This window comes from Condylostylus longicornis, unplaced genomic scaffold (assembly GCF_029603195.1).
Source record: "Condylostylus longicornis isolate FDR11 unplaced genomic scaffold, ASM2960319v2 ptg000114l, whole genome shotgun sequence".
NCBI lineage: Eukaryota > Metazoa > Arthropoda > Insecta > Diptera > Dolichopodidae > Condylostylus > Condylostylus longicornis.
In genome coordinates, this window is record NW_026578082.1 from 728394 (window position 1) to 751582 (window position 23189).

The 23189-nt window shown below is 26.0% G+C and overlaps 2 protein-coding genes across 2 annotated transcripts in view; one reads left to right on the forward strand and one right to left on the reverse strand.

Annotated features, from left to right (window-relative positions):
* Nucleotides 1-3278: 3278 nt before the first annotated feature.
* On the forward strand, nucleotides 3279-7105 carry LOC129614632 (bromodomain-containing protein homolog). The gene is made up of 6 exons (XM_055529355.1): nucleotides 3279-4075; nucleotides 4138-4474; nucleotides 4527-5066; nucleotides 5125-5849; nucleotides 5909-6066; nucleotides 6127-7105. Exons 1-6 carry the CDS (start codon nucleotides 3383-3385, stop codon nucleotides 7103-7105), a joined length of 3432 nt encoding a protein of 1143 aa, XP_055385330.1. The 5' UTR covers nucleotides 3279-3382.
* A 4083-nt stretch (nucleotides 7106-11188) lies between these two features.
* LOC129614628 (uncharacterized) overlaps nucleotides 11189-23189 on the reverse strand; it is a 43073-nt gene continuing 31072 nt past the window's right edge. The window contains exons 2-9 of the mRNA XM_055529349.1: nucleotides 13565-16063; nucleotides 13107-13270; nucleotides 12885-13007; nucleotides 12143-12817; nucleotides 11994-12078; nucleotides 11850-11925; nucleotides 11532-11673; nucleotides 11189-11438 (exon numbers count right to left, since the gene is read on the reverse strand). Of these exons, the coding sequence (XP_055385324.1) occupies nucleotides 11247-11438; nucleotides 11532-11673; nucleotides 11850-11925; nucleotides 11994-12078; nucleotides 12143-12817; nucleotides 12885-13007; nucleotides 13107-13270; nucleotides 13565-16063 (3956 nt within the window). The 3' untranslated portion in view covers nucleotides 11189-11246. The remainder of the gene's footprint in view (nucleotides 11439-11531; nucleotides 11674-11849; nucleotides 11926-11993; nucleotides 12079-12142; nucleotides 12818-12884; nucleotides 13008-13106; nucleotides 13271-13564; nucleotides 16064-23189) is intronic.

The window sequence follows — 23189 nt, forward strand, 5'->3', positions numbered from 1 at the left end:
AATATTATTTTTTCTTTCTGATTATTAATTGTATTTTTATTTTAATATAAAATGTGCTATAATTATTTTTTTTTAAATAATAGTTTTGAAAGACTCATTGACATATTCTTTATATTACTTGACATGTTTTTGATTTATTAATTTTTTTTTGCTTTGGTTTTTTCCTTTAATTATTCCAATATTCTTTTATTATTTTTTTAATGTTATGCTTCGTATGCCAGCTTATGTACATAAAAGTATATTGTAGCCCTCAACTTATTAATTTTAGTTTAATAAAATGTTCACATAAAAATTATGTATATTTAAAAAAATCAAAATTATCAACGTGTGTTTTCATTTTCATATCACAATTACTTTTTAACAGAAAAAAAAAGAAAAAATGATTTCTTGTGGACTCTGAACTTGTGGATACTTTTTGGATTTTTAATCAAAAAACATACATATGCACATATTAAGAGTGACCGATCATTCATTGAAAGATCGCAAAAACATCATGTTTTGTATATAGGTATGCGAATAAAATTGTATTACTTTCTTTTTATATACTTTAATTTTTGATGACTTGCCAATTTTTCTTTTTTTTTTGAAAATTTCTGTTTTACTAGATGGAAAAAGCTTTTCTACATTTTATATTTTTAATTTCTTGTTTATATTTATTCATTTTGTTACTGAATATAGGATTTTGTTTTTCATTCGCATTTTATTTTACAGGAAGCAAAAAACCTCATAAAAAATATAATAATTTAAAATTCACTTACCTTGACTGAGTACCATTGAAAAATTTCATAATAAAACAAAAGAAACAGGAATAAGAATTTATTATTAAGTGCAAATAATAAAGATTATAATTGGGAAAATTGAAAATATTGTGAACAAAAATAAATTATAATTGTTTTTTAATTATTTTCAAAAAATTTTCAACTTTATTGTGAGCGTTCTTTGTATATTGCAAATTGTAGGAGAAATATTTAAATAAAAGAATTTTTAATATTGCAATTTAAGAATTACAATATATTCACACTAATTTTCAACTAAATCAAAAGCTATTGGTATTCTTATATATGTACGTAAAAACTAAACTTAAAAGAATGACAATTTTATGACAAAACGTCAAACAAATTACTAATGCACATAATTACATTTTAGAAACATTGAACTGTTATAATCAAAAATACAACATTGTTTATGATTATTACAATTAAGAACCCTATTTAAATCCCATTTGGAACTAAAAATTCAAAATTTAAACTTTTATATATTAATTTTTAAAATAATAATTTGATTCTATTAGATGTAATGTACATGTATGTAACATTTGTATGTGCTATATGTTTATATTTCATTTAATAATTTTATAAATGAAAACGTAGCAAATACAATATGTATACCCATATGTATAAATTTTATTTCATGTATAATATAGCATATTCTGTTCCCCGTGGTCAATGAATGATCAAACTATAATTAATTAATTAAGGTTATATCAGATTAATTTGTACACATACATAAATATAATTAAATACATTCACAAGTATAACGAAATTTTAATTATCAAATCTCTACATAAATATATAAAAAAAAATTTATAGATTATAACACTTTTTAAATATAGTATAAAACTAGTATAACAAAATTTTTTTATATTTTAATATTATTTATTTAAAATATTAAAAAGTTTTAAATTATTTTTACAACACATATTATTACAACTATCCCTTCCAATTTTTTTTATACGTATGAATGTGTTGTATGTGTTTACATACAAGTATAACAAAAATATCAAATTTTTTAAATTCATATTTAAATTTCAAAGACCTCACTTAGAGGAATAATAAAAAATGTGTGTAGGTATGTAAAATTTTTGTTTAATTTTTTCTATATTATTATACCATAATTTTATTATTTGATAATTAGTCTTATTATTTCTATTAACAAATTATATACAGAAAATTATAACTATGCATGTATGTGAGTTATAATGAAAAAATCGCATAAGTACTTATATATGTAAATATACAAAAGTATATGAGAATATTACAATTGATTTGAAAGAAATAATTAAAATTATTTTTTAATTTTTATTATACAAGAAACTATGGTTTATAAAGGAATATAATATTAAAAAATTACAAAATATGAATCGTCGCTACACAAAAGAGAATAGTACTTATAAAAATCATTATTGAAAAAATTTTACTAAAAAGAAAATTAATCACATTGAAAAATCAAAAAATATATATTAAAATAATTTGTAATTTGTATATGTAGATATCGTTACTAAACAAATTGTGGGTATTTTATTAATTTCATATTGGAATTAATCAAAGAAAATTTTTAAACACATGTGTTATGTATGCATACCTGTGCACCAAGCCCAAGTCACTTCATTTTCCTTAATTTATAATAAATTATTTGTAAAATGATACTGTGATGTAGATCTTATGGTCTTTTTTCAATTATTTTTGTGACTCCAGCATCATAATATTTATTTATAAAAGAAAAGCAAATGATTAATTTGGTCACGGCTTAATTTTAATAAATATTAATATAACATGTATTGAATTTTGTGAATAACTAATTGTCAAAAATAAAAGTAAAAACAGAGTATTACAAAAAGTAGGTTTTGCATATACGCTAAGATAAAATTTTAAAACTCCTTATTTGATTTTATTTTTTTCTTTTTTTATTCTTAATATAACGGTAACGGTAAGATATACAGTTATTGTTATTATTAAAAACTAGATTTTGATAGACTCATTGTCACTTTCGTAGCTCAATTTAGGTATTAATGGTGGTTGCGTAAATAGAAATTCCTATACAATAATATTAATATACTTAGCGATCACAGCGACATCTTAATATGTACATAATCGGTATTTCATAAAGATTTGAATCTTTTTTTTTTTAATGAAAAATTTAATATGAAGAATATTAAATTGGAAAAACTCTATAGCTGTTAATTATTAAATATACTGGGAAATATGAATTGAATTTAAAAAAAAAAAAACATTTTAAATTACTCAAACTATATAATAAACCATAAATTCTCTTTATGGAAAATTTCAAATCCGCCAATTTTTTTTTTTTTGTAAACAATTTCTGTTATATCTCTGTATTTGAGAAATGTCATTCATAAAAATTTTCCATATTGCGCTACCTGGGTAAATGACAGATTCAAGATATTTTAGTTCACAAACGGTTCATTGTTTTGTTTTGTTTTGCTGTTTATTCTCATTTTAGACAGCAGCTGTCACTTTTCATCAAGTTGTCAGTTTGCGCCATTTTCTTTTCCTGCTTCGAATAATTTGTTATTTTTTTACGTAAAAATATATACGTTTTTAAATAATGTTTTACTGTTTAAAATTATAAAAAAATTTACAAAATGGGTTTAGATTTTGATGCAATAGAATATATTAAAAAATTAAAAACAAAACAAGACGATCCGCCGTTTGTTTGCCCGGTAGAAAAATGTGGAAAAAATTACAAATCTGTTGTTGGATTACAATACCATTTGGTGAATTATGATCATGATAATCCTCAACCGATTACCCCATTAGTAACACCAAGTCGTAAAAAAGGACGTTCTAGAGTTAATGGTTCAACTCCTAAAACATCTGGAGACCAAAAATCTATGCCAAAAGAAGCAGTTGTTTATTGTGAAACTGAAGATATTATACAATTTCATTTTCCCGACGGCAAAAGTGTAAAAGTATCTGCTGTTGAACCTCTGCCAATCATATCACAGGAGGAATATTTAGATTTACTTGAGAAAAATGGTGCAGTTCCAACACCAGATATTCCATCAGAACCACATTTAAAATTACCAGAGGCTTCATTTAAAGAAATTGAGTTTTATAATATATGTGATGCATTACCAAGACCAAATGCCTATATTAGATTTATAGAAAAATCTGCTGAAGAACTTGATGGTGAAGTAGAATATGATGTTGATGAGGAAGATACAACTTGGTTAAGTATGGTAAATGAAAAAAGGGAAGAACAAGGATTAAATCCAGTCAGTATCGACACATTGGAACTTTTAATGGATAGATTAGAAAAAGAATCTTATTTTCAAGTAAGTATTTTTTTTGTCTTTTTTTTTCTTTTTAGTTTTTTATTAAAATTTCTTGTTTTTAGGCTGCAGCAAATGGACAGAGTGGTGCACTTGTTGATGATGATGCAATTTGTTGTATTTGCTTAGATGGCGAATGTCAAAATACTAACGTAATATTATTTTGTGACATGTGTAATCTTGCGGTTCATCAAGACTGTTATGGAGTTCCCTATATTCCAGAAGGTCAATGGCTCTGTAGAAAATGTTTACAATCACCAAGTACTCCGGTAAATTGTGTATTGTGTCCTAATACTGGTGGTGCGTTTAAACAAACCGACAGAGGTCATTGGGCTCACGTTGTTTGTGCTTTATGGATACCAGAAGTGCGATTTGCCAACACTGTGTTTCTTGAACCAATAGGTAAAAATAATATGAACCACTTAACATAATCACATATAATTTCATTTTTTAGATTCGATTGAAATGATTCCCCCGGCCCGATGGCGACTTACATGTTATGTGTGTAAAGAGAAAGGCATAGGGGCCTGCATTCAATGTCAAAGGAATAGTTGTTATGCAGCTTTTCATGTTACTTGTGCTCAACAGGCTGGACTTTATATGCATATGGACACTGTTAAAGATCATAGTAACGATTCACTAAATGTAACCGTGCAAAAATCGGCTTATTGCCACGCACACACACCACCCGAAGCAAAATTACGTAAAGATAAAGATGAAGAAGAACCGGACACGAGGCATAAAATGAAAAAAGCGAGAGAAGTTCTGGCGAAAAAACGCTCTACTGCGCCTGTTGTTTTAATACCAACTATTCCACCAGATCGTGTTCAAGAAATTTCTAGCCTAGTAACTATTCAAAAGAAAACTCAATTTATAACAAAATTAATAGCGTATTGGACGTTAAAACGTCATTATAGAAATGGTGTTCCTTTATTAAGGCGACTTCAAAGTCAAGGACAAAACCATGGCGGTTTCAATCGTAGTAACTACGATAGTAAGTTTAAATTAACTTTTTAAATTTTTATATTTTCTCAATATGTGTACACTTTTAGGGAATACTTCAAATGCAACAGAACTTTACCAACAATTAAAATATTGGCAATGTTTGAGGCAAGATTTGGAGAGAGCTAGGTTATTATGTGAATTAGTACGCAAAAGGGAAAAACTTAAAGTTACATATACAAAATTACATGAGCAAGTTGTAATGCTTCAAATAAATCCTATAGAATCAGCCATGTTAAAATTAATGGAAAATCTTGTTTCAAAAGATACAACACAAATATTTCTCGAACCCGTTGATACTACAGAAGTGCCAGATTATTTAGATATTGTTAAAACTCCAATGGATTTGGGCACAATGAAAGAAAAACTACTTGAAGGAAAATATTACACCTTAGATGACATGGAATCAGACTTTGATTTAATGATAAAAAATTGTTTAGCCTATAATAACAAAGATACGATTTTTTATCGTGCCGGCATCCGGATGCGAGATCAATGTGGTCCATTATTTAAACAAGTACGAACTGAACTAGCTGAACAAGGCTTAATAGATCCACCAAAAACCGATGATCTAATAGCCCAAGAAATAGATAATGAGTTAAAGCAAGTTTTAAAAATTCAACCCCAAACCGAAAATGAAATTCAAAAATTGTTAATATTAGTTGATCAGTCTCAAGTTATTAAAAATCCGAGTCATAGGACTCGAAAAATTAAGCAAATTAGATTAGAGATATCTAAAATGAGAAAAGCCATTCTAAAAGCAAAAATGGCAGCGGTAAAGTTATTTGAAATTTAATTTGAGTTTGTATTTGATTGTTTTTATTTCGTTTTTAGAGAAAAGTTGCTAAAGATAAACTAGTGAATGGAAACGAATCATCACAAGATGAAGAAGTTGAAGGAGAACCAAAAAACGACATTCCCACAGCGACGCCACCGTGTAGCCCTTTGAAAAATGCATGTAATAGTGCTTCTCCATCTGGTGTTAATAGAAGGTTAGATGTTAATATATTTTTATTGTCTTTTTTTTTGTTTAACTCAAAATAATTTGACAGGACGGCGGTTTTATTTACACGGAAAGCTCAAGCTGTGTCGAAAAAGCCTGAAATAGCTTTAAAAGAAGAATCATCTTGTGAAACACCAGTTGCTGCATTAGAAAAAATCAAATCGCCTAAGAGGCCAGGAAAAAAGCGTTTATCGAATGATAAACCTAGATCTAGTCCTTCTGGGAATACTGTTTTGCAAAATGGTATTAGTCCAAAAAAATCCCCACAAAAAGAATATATAGAAGCAATGCCAGATAGCTTTCGCGTTTATAGAGCCAATGCAAATAAAGAAATTTCTGAAACAGAAGACAGTGATTTAAGTGACCTCTCTGGTAGTCCGTGCAGTAGTTGCTCGGGTTTTGGTGTCAGTGGGTCAGATTTAGAATTTTATACTAGTTCAGATGATGATGGAACATATTCAGAGACTGATGAAGAATGCGAAGAAGAAGAAGAGGAAACATCACAGAGTATAAATGAAAATGATACAATAGATAATAATAGGCAAAATTCAAATACACCATCAATATTACAAAATAATAATACAGAGACATCAAATACAAATGATGCCAGTGAAAAAGAACAAATTGTAATTGAAAAACCTCCATTAGAACCATTACAATTAGTTTGGGCAAAATGTCGTGGTTATCCATGGTATCCAGCACTAATAATAGATCCAGCAACACCAAAAGGTTTTGTTTATAATGGTGTACCATTACCAGCGCCTCCTCAAGATGTCTTAAATCTACGAAAAAATTATGAAGAAGAAGTATTTTTAGTTTTATTTTTTGATGTTAAAAGAACTTGGCAATGGTTACCAAATAATAAATTAGAAATTTTAGGTATAGATAAAGATCTTGATCAATCAAAATTAGTAGAATCTAAAAAACCACAAGAACGTAAAGCTGTTAAAAAAGCTTATGCAGATGCGTTATTATATCAGAGTCAAGTAACTGATTTAGAAGGACAAGGTCCTGATCCGATTATGTAAAAGAGAAAAAAACAAAAACACTTGTTTTTTTTTTAATTTTAATTAGGATCACCTCTGTAAATTATCTTTATTAATTTTATTAAATTTTTTTTTTTTTTTATTACTTTTCATAATAAATATGTGAATCTATGTATATGTATAATTAAAATGTATGTATGTGTATATATATAATATATATATATACATTTATACATTTATAAAATTTAAGTTATAATGTTAAAAACGTTTTTTTATTGTATTTTTTTTTTTAATATTATTTTTGAAAATTATTGGATTTTTTTTTTTTTTACTCGATTCATGTTTAATTTTTTATTTTATTATCGTTATAAATTTCCTAAGAACACCATATAGAAAAACATAGAAAGAGTCAATTGAAATCAAAAATACAAAAACAAAAAAAATAAACTCAATATTAAAAATATAGGACTGTATAACTATAACTAAAATAGTTTTCAATGAAATAATTATTAATTAATTTGTACTTAGGTATATAAAAATTATTTCATTTTTTTTTTTTATATATATATATAATGTAGCGTACTATTGTTTATTTACAAAAATACGAGAATTTCCCTTTTTCCTCCTATTATTATTCAACAATCAATAAATATTAAGAAAATTATAAGAAAACGAAAATATTTTAAAATAACAAATGCAAAATAAATAATATTGTTTTAAAATAATTTTGTTCCTAGATATTGAAAAATCAAATAAGTATAAAGATTCTATACAGGTTTATTTCAAAATAGTATCACTATAAAACAAATTAGAAAATTAAATTAATTCTTTAATCCCACGTAAATGGATGAATTTTTCCTAAATTATCATAAATTTTATATAAAAACATGCATATGTCCGAACTGTACACAGCTCAATAATTTCCTGTACACAAAAAATAGTTGCTTTTTTCATCTTATGTTCTTATTTAATAGGGAAATACTCTCTAATTTCAGGCTTCGTACAACAATATTGTGCCTTAATTTCATTTTGTTTAAATTTTTTTTTATAAAAAATTAACTTTTCTTAATTATAATCAAATAAAATTATATATTATAGAGAAGTTCGCTACAATGTCTGAATCTTAAATTAAACTTCTAATTTTAATTAATTTAAAAAATTCACTTCTGTTTTTCATTCATTATTATTTTCTTTTATTTTAACATTGAGGTGACATAGTCGAGAAATTTACAAAACAAATTTTAATAAAATTTTTCAAAATTATTTTAAATTCTATATGTAAAAATAAAAAAAAAAAACAAAATCAAAAATATAGCAATAGAAAATTAATTGTTTATGTTAAAAATAGTACGTAATTCAAAAAAAAAAAAAAAAAGAGAAGTAAATTTTTAAAATTAAATAAAAATGTGATGTTACAAAATATTAAGAAAATTTTCCTATCTTTTTCTATTTTCTACTTTTAAAAACTAACAACAAAACTTAAATATCATTTTTTTTTTGTTTTTTGTTTGCACAACAAAATTTTATTGGAGAGACTTATTAAAAATTAAATAATTTATTTAGTAATTACAATAGATAAAGTAAAGAATTGTAAAATTATGTAAAATTCAAGAAAAATAAAAAAAAATTCAACATTTTACTATTTTAAAAATTACATATTGATGTGATTTGATTTTGAATTGAAATAAAATGAAAAAAGAAATAGAAAATAAAATAAAATATGTGTAAAAAATATTTGAAGATAAAAAAGTAAAAAACAAATATGTACATGACTCGAATATTAAAAAAAAAAAAAAAAAATGAAATAAATAATAATTATAAGTATTTAAAAATTAAATTTAATAAGATTTTAATTTTAAATTAATTATTTGTTTCAGAAATTTTAAAAGCCTCGAATCTGAAGGACTTATTACCCTTACATCTACTACACATATTAGTTAAACATGTTGTAAATTTTAGGCCACTGACAACAGATATGAAATTAAATTATTTCTTGGTTTAACCATTTTGAGAAAGAAATATTTAGGCGTAATTAAGTAATTTATGCTGGCTTCACAACCATTTTGCAAATAATTATTGCTATTTATTTGATAAAAATGTTAATGTTTTTAATAATAAGAAATTTTTGATAGATTATTAAAATTAATAATAATTTTTATTGTTGCCTCATATACATAAGTATTACATTTATTAAATTTTTAGTTAATTCTGGTCTAATTTTATTGGAATAATAATGGGGACCATGAAATTTGAAGGAAATCAAATCATAAACATCCTTTAGAAATCCTTTAAAGGTAAAATACGAGTGCACTTATATTCATTGAATTTATATAGAACATAGAAAAGTTTTATTAGTTTTCATAGAATTAGACTATTTATTTTTAATAACAAATAAATTATTTTATGATTTTGCTCATGATTTACTCAATTCGATAATTAAATTTAAATAATCTACATTTAATTAATAAAATTTAGGCTGATTTTTTTTTTCAATTTAATTGAAGTTTTTCCTTTACTTACCATTTACTTAATTTAAATCCCAAAAAAAAACTAAAAAGTAAATAAAATTATATAAAATTAATTTCATTATATAACAATTTTTGACTTTATTTATTTATTATTTTATTTTTTTTTTTCATTTAATTTACATTCGTATGAGTAAATTTTATTTATTTTTAATAAAATTCTAAATCCTTAAATTAAAGTAATTTTTATTTTTGATTAGTTTACTTTTTTATAATTAAATAATTATTTTTATATTTATTAATTTCATTATGATTCTTTTTTTATATATATATATATATTATTTTTTTTAATAATTTCTTTGAAAAGTTTTTATATGCGTTTTATGTTCATATACAAAAATATTTCATGAAACAATTAGATTGCAATAATCTGAATTATAAAGTTGATTTATTTAAATTTAATTAAAGAATTTTAATTAAAAAGTCAAAATGCAATTCAATATTAAAATCATGATTTTGTTGGAAAAATTAAAAGTAATTGAAACCTTTCAATATAAAATGGAAGGGGTCACAAATTATGTATTTATAAAATTTCATATTTTAATAATACAAATAAATTTTATATTTATTTAATTAACATTTATGAAAATTAGTTTTCGTTCTAAAAAATAATCTGGAAGAGGCCATTTAAACTTCTTAAAATTTATTCTTACAATATTATAGAAATATTTTGGTTTCTATTCGAAAAATTACAGGAGCTTTAAAAATATTTAAAAAAAACAATTTTTTTTTTGTTATGTATGTATGTTTTTCTAAATGAACAATATAGTTTAATTCCAAAATTTTGAATGATGCTTCAATTACAAATTTAATTTTTAAAAATGCACTTGTACACGATAATTAAAATACAGTTTAATCAGTTGAGATAAGTTTTAAGATCTCAGAAATGATAATAAATTTATTTTATTAGGTTTAAATGGATGGCTTTAATGAAAATATGCTATAATATTCTGGGGAATTAGAAATACTGTTTAATAATATTATTTTGAGTTTATAATCCAATTATTATACTGAAAATCATACAATAATCATTATTATTTTCAATATTCTAGATATATTAGGTCTAAATTTAATTTAAATTTTTTTTTTATTGAATTATTGCAAGCCCTGTTTACAATTTTTTAAACTCATATTTTTATAATCTTCTTCTTCTTTTCTTTAATATTTTATTAATATAATATTTTAAACTTATAATTTAATTTAATACATACTTACATATTATATCTTTACTATATTATATACACATACATATTATGTGTATATAAAATTAATAACTAATATATTATAACTAATAATAAATTATTTACAATATTTATCAATCAGTTCCATAATTAATATCTATATTTTTTTCAATAATGCTATTTAATAGAAGTTTCATAGGCCATAAAGAAAATTCGACTTGGCCTTTATACAATTATAAAATGTATTTAAATATATATGTATACATATATATTAAAGAATAAATATCATAATATTAATATTTTTTATAAAAAGAATGGAAAAAAAGGGATTTGACTTTTTATATAATAATAAATTAATATTACTATACATAATATTTAATATGTTTATGAATTTTATATATTTATAAAGGAAATTTTGGGAAATTATTTGCATTAAAAAAAAAAAAAAAATCCTAAAAAATGGCCATAATACATCTATCATTTCATATAATATGTTGATGCCGGCGTCCTTGATGACGTGTACGTACTCATTGGTATTCCTTGTGGTCCAGACGTTGTATTATGATGAACTGATAAATTATTATTTGATATTGAAGTTGTTGTTGTACCACCATATAAATCACATCCAGATGGTTCATATTCAACATCATAATAAATTCCAGATTGATTCTAAAATTTTAATTATAAAATTATTAATTTAATTGTAAAATTATAATTAATACATATACATTTGTATATGTATTAAATTTTTAAATGATTTACCGTTATGCTACCATTACTACGACTTTTTGGTCTTGGTACATGAAAATTTCTACCTAATAAATCTGTTCTATCTTCTTCTTCACTTGAACTTGAATTTTCTAATGTTCTCATACCATTCGATCTATGCTGAATACCAAGTCTTCTATATTGTTAATGATAAATAAATAAAAATAATTAATATAATATCGTAAACAGTATAGGTGTACGTTAACATTTAACAAATATAATATATAAGGAAAAATATTATTTTTAAAAATGAATCGAAATTAAAACTGTGAAACCTTCAAGAATTCTAAGCAAAAATCAATTAATGTATACCTTGGCAATGGAACTGGTGGTTGCAGTTGTGTTCCACTTGAATGATGTATTGGTAAAGCTGTTGGTCCAACTGGTACTTAAAATAATAAAATAAATATTATAGTAATTATAATAACATGGTTTGTAATTCCATTTTTTATATACCTAAAGTTCCCATACCCATTGCTTGCAAATTTGGATATCCAAACATTGCTGAAGATGGTCTAGTGCTATTCGCTACAGGTTCACTCTTAAATCAAAAAACATAAAACATAAAGAATTAAATTAATTAAATAATTGCTTTCATTATTCACCCCATAATGATTTGATTGAGCAATAACATCTGCTATTTGTGCCCATCTCATTCTATCCTCTAATGTAACTTGATATGCTGGATGTCCTAAACCAGAACCATTTTTTACAATTGGTGCTGTATTCATATAACCGAATACAGGTGATCCAATAGCATTTTTTTGTTCTCGTCTCCATCTTCTTGACCACATTATTAAACAAACTAATGTAAATACAATAATTATAACAGCTGCAACTGATGCACCAATTGCTACACCTAAAACTTCTCCATCAATTTCACATTGTGAACCATAAAAATTTCCTTCACATGTACAAATTTGTAAACCATCCATATCATAATTACATGTACCACGATTATTACAATGTGAATCAGGACATGTTTGACATTCTTTACCAGCTCTTTGCGGTTGATCTGACCATGGATCTCGAAATCCTTTATTGCATTGACATCGAAAACTACCCCAAATATTTGTACATTGTGCATTCCGATGACAATCATTTAATTCTTGTGATTGACATTCATCTAAATCTTGTAAATTTGATATAGAACCCGGTGGTGATTCAACATATAAAACAGAATTTCCAATATTATTATTTCGACGATGAATGACTCCTAACAGATGTTTTTGAACATCACTGCGTAAAGTTGGTCTAAGTGTTTCAGAATTTTCTTCCAACTAAAAATAAACAAGAGGATAGTTTTGAGTTTGAAAATCATAAATTGTAAAGCTTTGTTAAACTAACCTTCATAGTTAAATTTACAAACACACCAGCCGCTCCACGACTAGGATCTCCTTGGTAAATATTATTGACTTTTGCTTCCATAAACTCATCTGAGAATGGGGTCATTGACATCGCCGAATCAATCTGTAAATTTAATTAAGTTTTATATCAATTTTGGTGATTGGTAAGTGTTATACGTAATTTGTTTAATAAAAATTAAGTAAAATAAAATTTTATGCTTACTGCTCTTATAGATTCATAACTTAATTGCCCAAAATGTTCGCTATTCTTATCTCGTAATTTTTCATCCCACACTATTCGACGCTCATATATTCTGTCAACTCTTAGGCTCAAAAAGAATGATACAACACGCCTGCAGGGTTCTCGATGCTTTCTTCTAGAGTATCCTATAATAAGAAATCAATAAAAATTAATATTGTGAAAGAAATTGTGATTTTTTCGCCCTCAAAACAAAAATTACTAAACAATAAAGCAAAATTATTTTTTTGTTAGACCAATTCAAGCGAATGTGTTAGCTCCAAGACTTGATGATAAAATAAGCAAATATTTTAATAACCAATGATGAAAAAAGAATAAAGCGTGTCGACAATTATAATGCAAAATTAGTAAAATATTTATATGAATATGCACGAATGTGTGAAGAAAAATAACATGGAATATGAATAGAATTTTAAACATACCCGGCCTGCAGTGGCAGCTGGAGACTCCATTTTCAGTCCTACATCTCTCGTTTTGTGCTTGGTCACATGTAGAATCATCACCAACAATACATGTATCTATTCGAACAGGTGGTTGGGTTGTTCGTGGCCTATAATGCGGTCGTTGATTTATGCCGGTTACACCAAGGCCGCCGTTATTACCCTGTATACTATTAGTTCGTTGTGGAATTTTAGAGAGTTGAGGTTTAATTGGTGTTAAATCGGGTTCAACATATCCAATACCAAGTGATGGTTGTTGATCATGTTGATTTGATGATCCCGGTGAATTATTTTTATGTTGACTGTTAGATACATGCGGATGATGATGTGTTATACCTGGTGGTGATACTGATGGTTGTATACTAGTTGTTTCGGATGCTGGTGTTGGTACAGATGGTGCATCTGTAGGTTCACCAAACAGATTTATATAAGTTCGTTTACCATCAATTGAGACAAAACCTTGATCACCTGATGGTGAAATTATAATGTCATCATTACCGATATTAATTGGATATCCAACGACGTCATTTTGGTTATGATTACTATTTGCACCTCCTCCATATGGTTTTATGTTAATAGTTTGTTTGGACCCACTTGCTCCATTTCCAGGTCCTTGAATTGCCGATAAAGTTACATCGAATATTTCTCCATAGCCAGGAAGTAAATGTTGACGAGTTGGTTGAATCTGAGGTCTATTATAATTAGATGGCCGTACTATACCACCAGGTTTAAATTCTGGATCATCTAATACAATACCAGGACGAGGATGATAGGAGGATGATAAATTTGTAGGTATATGTGTTGAGGAGGGCTTTATTATTGATGGGGTTGATGGTAAAATTGAAGAGGAGGTGGGAAGAGAAGAACTTTCAGTGGCCGATAATTCTTTAGTTACAAAAACAGTGGTTTCTGGAGTATGCTTTGTTGTGTCTGGTATTGAGGAAGACGTAGTAGTATAATCAGATTCATCGAGGGAAGAAGTTCGCATTGATGTTATGAAAAGAATATCATCAGACATGCTGCCCTCAATATAGACATTCTCATTGGTTGAATGATCTATATTAATAGTAGAACTTGTAACTTGAGGGATGCTTGTTACTGTGGTTGGTTGTAAAGTTGATGCTTTATCTTCATCAATATCCACTAACGTTGTTTCTCTTGATTCTTCGGTTGTAGACATTTCCTCATGTAGATTAGGTTGACTATTTGGATAATTTGGTTTTTTCTGAGATAATTCTTCTTCCTCATATGTTGGTGTCATCATCGCATTAATCGATTCATTTTCAATATTTCCCGATTCTATAGCAGCAGATGCATTTATTGAATTATCAGATTCTTCTGCACCTTCTAATTCATCAGATGGACCATTTTTATTATCATAAGAATCTGTTGCCGATACATCAAGGGTATCATTAGTTTTATCTAAATTAATTGTTGTGTAAGCTGGTCCAGCTCCAGTAGGTGGTGGCGGTGAAGCATCTGTATTATATGTTTCGTCTTTCATTAAGCCTGGAATATGTTGAGTTCCACCTGGTCTTCGATTTTTATTATTACCATTATTAATTGGTGGTGGTCTTGGTCTCGGTCTTTGCCATGGATTTCTATTTGGATTGATAAAACCGGATGGTCTATTATTTGAATTTGGTGAAACTGGAACAATTTGTTCTGGTATTGGAATACCATTTAAAAATGGACGAGCTGGATTATCAAATGAAAATGGTGGTAACATTGATGAACCAATTGGTGGTTTTTGTATATCATAATCAATCGGTAAAGGTTGTGCTTCTGATATTCTTGGTGGTCCACGATTATTTATTCTACTAGCGACTGGTCTTCTATGAACCTGTGTATTAGCGTGTACATTAACATTTCCATTTAATAATTTAACAATTCCCGTTATTATATCCTGAATATCTGGATTTTGATTTTGTCTTGGTTTAATTGGTGCATCTACACCAGTAAAACTATTTGCTGGCAATGTAAATGATGATGGTATTGCTTTAGTTGGCAAAACAATATCCGATGTCTGCATAACATTGTTCGGTATTAATTGGGACCCCGATGTTCGTGATCGAAGGTCCCTTATCCCTAAAAAAGGATTTGTACCTTCAATATTTTTTCCCATTCGATGTGTTTTAGAAATTTCATTAATATTTTCTTGAGCTTTTGCTACGGTAGATGTTGGTTTAATTAAATTAATATATCGTCCTTGATTAATACCATTTGGACTAATATTATCTTTAACTTTATCAATATCTAATTTTGATTTTGATTCATTTTCATTTAAAATTGGTAATGCTGATCTTTCTATTCTATGATGTTGATATTCATTATTTTCATCAATATTTTGTTTATTATCTAAATTTAATATATGAGAAGATGTTAATATTGGGCTCATATCATCATCTGAATCAAATTTATATTCATCTAAATTAGCAGATTTTGGTGATATTTGTGAAACTAATACAATTTCATTTGATGCTAAAATTAAAAAAAATATGTGAAAAAGAAACTTGAATTAGTAAAAATATAATAATAAATTGTGGTTTTATTTAATATTTTAAAATAAAAATGAATTAAAATTAAAAATTAGTTAGGTTATATGGAAGTGAAATGATGGATTTAATTCGAACCTAAATTTCAGTTCTAGATTCAGTTAAATATTTAGAAATTATGTCTGCCTTACAGAGTAAATTGAAAATTTAGTGAGAAGCAAATGAATTTATCATATTCAACAATAATTTTAATTTAGTGATCCTAACAAAATATTGTAAGATTTTATAGAACTCTATCCATGTTTTAATTATGATGAATAAAAAATTCGGCAATCATTTACCATTTATATACCATTTTTTACAAAAAATATTTTTGAAAAACTTGTCTATTTCCAGTAGCTTAATATTATCACTTGTGTAGACTCTTGACCTGTTGAATCATCAATTTGTGAAGTTTATTTCTATATTTTACACGCTAGCACTATATTGAATTCGAATTGAATACCCTGTTGGTATTTTTTGTGCTATTAATTCTTATTAAGTACTTTTCAATTTTTTTTTTATTTTTCTATTTCAATTCTTACAACACAAACAAAATTTTATAAGATTTCTGACTCTTCCCCCTCCCTTTCTCTGTGTGTTGAATAAAAATGTTCTCTAAATTCCCACTCCAAAGATTTTCAAAACACCCACAAGAAGTAAGCCTTATACAAAATTTAAGAAACATAATGATAAAAATCTTCAATAATAAAATATTTCTCGAAATTTTTTAAATACAAGAAAAGAATTGAAATAAATTTCAATCATCAGATAATTAAAAACAGAATGAACAATTTTTTAATACAATTAGTAAGCAAGTTATAAATATTTTTTTTGTAAAATGGAAAAAGAATCTATTATATCTGAATCTAAATATACTACAAATTCACTTTTAATTTTACATAGTCTTCAAATTTTCTATAGAGAAAAACTCAATTGAGATTTGTTTTTTTTTTTTAATATTCTACAAGCATTTCTTCTTTTATATATACCAATACAATTTTTTTTTATAGAAATAAGAAAACATGAAATTTATCTAATCTTTATCATTACAAAGCTCAATGTATGTGTTAGTATACATGTATATATTATATACAATATAGTATAAACATTTCTATAGTCCAGGCTAATAGAAAAAAAAAAAGTATTTGAAAATGTTTTTCTAAGTGAACGAGACAACAAAAAAAATAAAAAAAATTGAACGAAAACCAAAGAGTTCAATGCCATTTTCAGTTTAGGATACAATTAGTTACACATAATGCTTTTTACTTCGGAATCAAAGTACATATTTCACTATCTGAATTTTAAATTCATTTTGAACACAAAAACAAAAAAATCAAATATAATTTCTCAGTGGTTCAAAACAATTTTCATTTAGAGTGCATTGAGGTGCTATAATATGTCTAAGATAAAGTTAAGAATCTTGGGCTAGAGAAAATTGAAAATTTGTATGAATTTAGATTTAAATGTTTGAAAATTAAGTTGGTCAAACCATTTTAGGCTGGTCGATAAAGATAAGTGTTAATATACAAAGCTTTAAGAATATATTAAATCGTAAATATTTTTTGAACAAAATACAGGTTGCGGTAACATTAGAAGCAAAGAAAGCAGCAATAATGAGCTCAAAATATATCTAAAATGATTTTTTTTGAGTTCCTACACAATTCCTAAAAAATTCCTACGCAATTCCTACGAAATTTTAAGAAAATTTCTTCGGGTGCCAAATTCAATATGACCAAAAAAATATTATTTCATTTCTTAAACATACTTGTAATATAGTATCTAGCTAATGGCAGTTTCAAGTATGACAAAATACAAGCTGTGGTAACAATAGAAACAAAAAGTGCAGCAATAATAAGCCCCCAATGAATCTAGAATGTTTTTTTAGAGTTCCTACAGACTTCCTACAAAATTCCTACGAAATTCCTACAAAATTCTAATGAAATTTCTTCGAAAAACTAGTTTAATATCATCAAAAATATTATTTCATTTCTTACTGTTGTAATGGAACGTACCCAATGACACTTTCAAGCATAATTTTCTTATTGTAAATTATTCTATTACGTTTATACTTATAGATATTCTAGATAGTTCGAAAAGAACGCTTTATTTATTACCATAAATTTTCGCTAAATCATAAGTAAGCAACTATAGGTATTACATATAATTTAGTAGCAAACCACTGCAAATAGTTCAAATTTGTACACACATACACACACCTACATTTGATGGATGACAAGGTAAAATATAAATGTAGAATATAAACTAAAAAAGGAATTGAACGTGTTTCTTTTATATTAAGGTTTTTCAATGGTTATAGTATATACGAGTATGTATAGTATGTATAAGATAATCTCAACTATTAACAACATCACAATATTTACATATATATTATAAAAATCGTATACACCATATACAAGCATTGTACCTATGTGCATACACACCTAATACTAACATTTAATATTTTTTTATACTCTCTTTTTTCTCTTTACTTTTCTTAAATTTTTTTTTTTTACTTTAAAAATGTTTTCACTTTTCATAATAACAAAAAAAAACCAATAAAACAAATGAAAAAAAAAAAATTTCCTCCAAGTTTAATATTATTGTTAGACCGACCATGAGAAATTGAAGATACTTTTGGGTGGAAAAACGAACCATATATAAAGCTTAGTATGAAGTAGATTGGAGCTGTAACCAATCATTGAAAAGAAGGTAAAAGTTAAAGAGACTTTTTTTTTCCGATGTTCTTTTTATTGCTTTTCTTATTTCTGATTTTTTTGTGCATATGCAATAGTTGTAATGATTGTCGGTACACATACATCCATACTTACATCGATTTAATTGGAATTGAATTTTTGAAAAGATTCAAGATAAATCAAAAGTTATAAATTTGTTTTTCATTTCTGCATTTTTTTTCTGTTTGTTATTTTTAATTTATAGACAAGGTTATAATTTTGTCTTGTTTTTCTATTCCATTAGACTTGTAATGTTTGATTTCAAGAGAAAAATAAGAAAAACAACCTTGATAACACATAAAATTTATATAAGAAAAGAAAAACAATTTTCAAGATCATGTACCTACCTACCTACCTATCTACTACAATCGGGAGTAATATAAAAGTTTTAATGAAAATGCCAGTATGTTAGAATATAACAGCAATTATACTCATCTATTAAAATTTATCAAACATTTATAAATGGAGAAGAAACTCTTCGAAGAAAATTATTATTTTCTATATATATATATCAAAGGTCTAAAATAATAGATCATAAAGCTGATAATTTATGGTATAAATTGTATTCCTTGAAACTTGTTTATATATTTTAAGACTTTAAAGTCATGTTCCGTTGTACTTGCAATTAAATCTCATCTATTAAATAATAAAAATATATTGATTAAGAGGTCAATGAATTGAAAAATAAAATTATTAATTTTGTTGGACCAATAACTTGGAGTAACCTTGCGCTTCTGAAAAATAAACACATTAAGTTTATGCACACTGCACTGAAATTACTAAAACTAAAATTTCTAAGTCGCAGCGTGTTAAGCAGTGGATTTTGGTTTATTCAGTAGTATAGTCCAGTACTAGTATAGGTCCAGCTTGTAGTGTGTTTAAAAATTCACGCTACATGCACGTAAAAAATACAGATCTTACGGAAATTATACTGGCTGTAATAAAATGCGTTCGGAAATTCAATCTGTAATTAAGAAATGTTAGAAATGTATTGATGACCTCTAGTTTAAATTTCATCGATGACTCATGAAATTTTCTTTTTTTTTTTTAAATTTAAAATTCAAAATAAATTTTAGATTTCAAAATGGCAGATTCAGATATTAATTGACTATTAAATTAAGTCTTTAAATCTTGTTTAAATCTTTCCTTATTTTGCAGTGAGCTAGAGAGCGAAAAGTGTTTGAATAAAATTTCATAAACAATGTCATTTTTGTTCATTTCAATATTCTTTTTAAAAAAAACGAAATTAAAGAACTCAATCCTATATACTTTCTATTAAAAACAGCACCACACAGGTCCATTATAATTTTATTAATAAAATAATTTCTTTAATTTCCGGATATTTGAATAAAACATCAAAGCGAAATCATAATGAAAAATAATTAATATTGGAATTCAAATTTATGTCAGAATTTCATATGTTCCAAAATCGATAGAGGAAAATCTCTTTTAAATTTATAAAAGAAAATGAAGAAGAGTTTTTGTATTTTTTTTGCAAGATTTCTACAAAAATTCGCTATTCAACAATAAATTTTTTAAACCTTTGAACTTTATTTCTCTCTCCAAGATTTTTTGCTCATTTTTTTCCAAATATTATTTCCTATATAAATAAAAAATAATCTTCATCTTTAATAATCGTATAATTTCCAATATCGGAAAAAAAAAAGGGAAAGCTTCAAATTATTTAAGATTCTTGTTGTGGTACAAAATAATTTAAGTTTTACGATAACACTAGCACAACAATAATAATAATAACAATAGTAACATTTTCAACTCTGACATTTCAAAAATAAAGACCTTCAGTATATAATTATTTACATTATTAAAAATAATGAGAGAAAAAATTTATTAACAATAAATGCAAAATTATTAACAGCATGTTACTAAAATTTGCATATAATTTAAAATATTCTAAAGGCATTCTTTTTGTATTGATGTTAATGAAGTTGTTACAATAATAATAATGATGTATAAAAAATATAAAATCAAAAAATATAAAAAGTATTTAAAAGTGCAACATTCTTAACCCCAACCATAAATTATTAGTTTGATAGATCAACCATATTGAAAAATTTTTACCCGTATTCTGTTAGTCACCATCACTTGACAAGATGGGTTGTTATTCAAAAATCTTGTAATTTTCTGAGTAAAATTAATATCAAAATTTAAAATTCTATCCTGGAAATTAAAATTTTTTTTAATAATATCTCATCATCTCAAATGATACAACTAGAAGAATATGGGCGTTTTTGATTTATAAAGTTTCTGATTTGAAAATAAAACGCAATTTACAAATGGTATAGTTGCATATAGATTTCCCAGGCTTTAGGAAAATAATATGGGACTCGACAGGAATCAGGTGAGAATTCTCACCGGGGTCTTGACGGGGCATTGTCGCCTTAAGGCTCACCTTAGGAGGCTTGGCTTGGGAAGTGAAGATGTATGCAGGTTTTGCAGATAAGGAGTTTTCGGCGCACCTTTTAAGGGAACGCGTGGCCCTCGCCCGCATAAGAAAGGTGGTCCAGGGGAACTACATACACACGCCGGCGGAGCTGGGGTCTACCGGCCCTTAAAAGTAAAAGGAGTGTGGGTCTCGAGGGAGTGTTATAGGTCTTTGTCCCGCACCTAGTTGAGAGGCACACTAGATCTATATTTTCTAATCGCGGTGCACTGTTAAACTTCTTTGCAATCTGCATACTACAATCTGCATATAGAAATTTATCATAATAATATTTATACCTATGTATAATCAATAGTCGTTAATTAGTAACTCCTGGTTTTACAATAGAACTATAACTCATATGTAACTGTTAAAATTTATGTAGAATTCGGCTATATACAAACAACATTTATGTAAGGAATTCATCCAATCAGTTGTAGAGACCATTGAGGGTGAGGAAATGAGAATAATTCTTGTGTGTACAATATTTTTCGATTATCATTCTCCATTCTTCACTGTTCTCTTAACAGTTTGGGTAAGAAATTGTGCCTGTTTAACCTTTCATTGAAAATTCGGCTTACTATTTATGTTCTCTTGCACATATCTATTGATCTATTGTACATTATACGTCTTTTATAACACTCTTCTTATTCTTTATACCGCATTAATATCGTTTCTATATAGTATAATTGTTTAATATTGTTAATATTGTTACTTTTCTTTCTTTTATATTTTAAATTTTATTACAATAAAATATTGAAATGAACAACTTTCAATATAAAAATTTATTTATGTTTCAAAGCATATTATGTTATAAAAATTATATTATATTCTCAGTATACAGTATGTACATATATACAATATAATATACAATGACCTACTGAAATTTCTATTGAAAACGTTTAAGCATTATGTACAAAAATTTTTATAGTAATATTATAAAGAAAATAACATACATAATTATTTACAAATAATGTACACAAGCAAGCTCTCTCATAATATATTAAATGCACATACTATACTCGTACATACATACATACATACTCATATTTACAATTATATTAAATTTTAACTCATCATTTTAATATTATTGGAATTTAATAATATTAAAGATAATGTAGGTAGAAAGAGAAAGAGAAAATGAGAGAAAGAGAGATTGAATGTTTTGTATATGGGATAATGTGACCTAAAAATAACTTTTTAAAAAAAAATCAATATAATACGAGTATGTACATACATTTATGTATACATGTAAACGTAACTTGTTGTCTTAGTTGCTATAGTTCAAGAGTTTATAAAAAAATCTTTAATATTATGTATACATACTTACATGTAAATATGTATGTATGACAAAAAACGCCTTAAGGTGTTTTGGAATGGAAACAAGATGAAAAGTGTGTTCAGGTAATATTTTCTTTTGAAGAAAAAAAAATTTTTTTTTATTAGTGCCTAATCTGGCTGTTTAAATACTAACTGGCTTGTTGTACATCACAATTTTTTTTTTTTGGATAATTATTTTACGCCTTTAGATTATTTTCAAAATAATAAAAAAAGGAAAATTTTATCGCCCAAAAGTATATTTACACAGGATGTACCAGTCAGAAACAATCACAAAAAAAAACCAAGTTTATTACCAAGTGTTTCTTAACTTGTTTGTTTTTTAATTTGCCTTGGTCAAATTCCGTAACCAAATTTTCGGTCACTTTAAAATGTCTCATATTACCCAAAATTTTACACACATGTCAGTTAACGATGACAATACAATATTTTAATACCATTGTATCCATTTTAAATTGTCCTTTGTTTATAAGATCCGATAGGTGGCATTGAAATTAATTTTCGGGATATACACAAATTGAGACGCAATTGAAGAAAGAAAGGATGATTGAGAGAGCGAG